At 43.9% G+C, this 2,500-nt stretch overlaps 1 protein-coding gene across 1 annotated transcript in view; it reads left to right on the forward strand.

The window, feature by feature from the left end:
• LOC113818347 (uncharacterized) overlaps nt 1-2,500 on the forward strand; it is a 71,593-nt gene that overhangs the window by 30,636 nt on the left and 38,457 nt on the right. Inside the window, exon 2 of the mRNA XM_070120892.1 lies at nt 2,001-2,179. Coding sequence (XP_069976993.1) covers nt 2,018-2,179 — 162 coding nt within the window. The 5' untranslated portion in view covers nt 2,001-2,017. The remainder of the gene's footprint in view (nt 1-2,000; nt 2,180-2,500) is intronic.

Raw genomic sequence — 2,500 nt, forward strand, 5'->3', positions numbered from 1 at the left:
TAACTGACCACGAAGCCAATCAGGCAGTCTCTCCCGGAAGGTACGCCAACATTAGACAGCATTCCCAGTGTCTTGAGGATAGTCGCATACTGCTGCACTGCCAGTTCCACTGCACGAAAGAAGTCCTGTGGCCCCTCACCGAGCCAAGCATTTCATGGAAATGCTGAGCCGTGGCCATACCACGAAACTGGTCCTGGAGCCAACAAGGCATATCCACTTACCTTGCTGCGTGCCATGCTTATGTAAGCCTTGGAGGTGGCAGGCCGGGTTGCAAGCTTGATGCTGGAAATCCAGGACTTCAGCTCCTGGTCTGCTGGGTAGTGTAGAACGATGACAGGTGTGATCACACAGCTGAGCCGGCACTGACTTGGAGTAGGATGTAGGCATGCAATCAGCAGCTACTGGAAATGCCATGTTTAGATGGGCAGGGGGCTGTGATACTGGTTTAGCATGCTGTAGTGGTGGCCCATATTGTGTCAACTGAGGCAGCACTGAGGGCTGCAGACGGGCTGCAGGCCCTGTTACAGACCCCGATGATATGGGCGGTGATGGTCACGATATGGCCACAGATAAGGCAGCTGGTTCCTTAGAGGTAGCGGCCACGACCCACTGATGTCCTTGGGTATGTCTCCTATCCCCTGAATCAGCATCTGGCTGGTCATCCACTGCAGGAGTCAAGTACGAGGCTACAAGTGCAGGACACTGCGAACCTACAGTTACTGGTGGAGGCGGATGTTGCAGGTCTGGACGGCTGACAAGTGTGGTAGTATAGTGGTAGCGGCTGGCAATATCCCCTTGGTAGCGGTGGACGGTGCAGGCTGCTGGCCTTTCAGGAGTCGGCAACACCTGCATCTGAGCCTGTATCTGTGACTGCATCTATATCTGATCCTGCATGCAGGCCAACTGGTCCCCTACCTGCGGTCCCAAATGGTGCATAAGCCAGGCCTCCAATTGGGCCAGTTGTGCTTGCGGCAGTTCCAGGCCACTAGCCGCAACTGCCCCGGCATCAGACAACACACCCCCGAAACCATAATAATCTAAGCAGGTCTGGGTCTGGTCTAGCGGGTGGTTCATCCTTGGGTCCTGCGTCCTCTGGGGTCAGAAGGCAAGACCCTGGCTGTGATATCTTGCTACAGTGGAGGGCAAAAAGCCCCTGTGAACTGTGAGATGCGCAACCGCAGACTATACAGTACCGGCCTACAGCCCTCCACGTTGCAATGAAAGATATCACTGCACCTTGAGTGCGACACTGGCAGTATATCAACACCTCTGCTGACATACAACTCACAAAAGTATGCCCCATAGCAATAATATAGAAAATTTAATAAAGCAACCTGAGAACTGGTAATGAAATATCAAAGGGCAAAAACGACAAAAATAAGTTTTAAAAAGAATTTTAAAAAATGGCTACTGACTAGGTTTCAAACACACTAAAAAAATCAATAAATAAAAAAAAGAAAATCAAGCAGTAAAAACCTGCTAAAAACAATAAAATTATCCATAAAAAATAAGTATAAAACTAGGAAACACTAAAACCCCATAAATGGATTAGACAGCAAGACCTGCTAACCATAACAAAACACCCATGAAATATACAAAGAAAATAGGTAATATATATATATATATAGCATATATATATATATATATATATATATATATATATATATATATATATATATATATATATAGCATATATATATATATATATATATATATATATATATATGTGTGTGTGTGTGTGTGTGTGTGTGTGTGTGTGTGTGTGTGTGTGTGTGTGTGTGTGTGTGTGTGTGTGTGTAGTCTGCAAGACTTGATAACACCGTGACGAATCGTCGGCGCATGTACTGTTCCCTGGTACTGAGGTGAATGAATAGGCCTCATTGCATGGCCTTGACCAACATGATCTATGATTTATGCGCGTTTAGGTCTGTACGATAAAGGAATAATATTTTACATATTTGTGGGATTTTAACATTGCTATATCATTACTACTCTGAAAGATAACAAGAAGACCAAAATGGTGGCAGAAGTGGAAATCCCTTCCGAAGTCGTAGAGCAGTACGAGCGTGATGGCGCCGTTCTGCTGAAGGGCGTGTTCTCTCCGTCGTGGGTGATCAAGGTTCAGGACGGAATAATGAAGAATCTAGAGAAACCTTCACAATACTCAGAGCGTCTTGTTGTAAGTACAAAACGTATCCCTTTTCGGTTAGTACACGATATCGATACAATGTTTTGAATCACCCCTAGTATTCTTTCTCTATTTTTATCAGACACCTTTAATTAGTCATCATACAGATAATTATAGGTTGAAACCACTTTATTTAGAACATAAAGGTTTCTTTTTGCAGGTTAAAAGTTACCAATCTAAAGGAGCTTATTTAAAAACCCAACCGATTTTCTTTATAAATAACAAGGTTTATTTATCAAACTAAACAGATAACAAAATGGAATTAATGAATAATGATTATATACAGTGCTGCCTTATGTATCGCCATGAGTG

Source organism: Penaeus vannamei, chromosome 4, assembly GCF_042767895.1.
Source record: "Penaeus vannamei isolate JL-2024 chromosome 4, ASM4276789v1, whole genome shotgun sequence".
Classification (NCBI taxonomy): domain Eukaryota; kingdom Metazoa; phylum Arthropoda; class Malacostraca; order Decapoda; family Penaeidae; genus Penaeus; species Penaeus vannamei.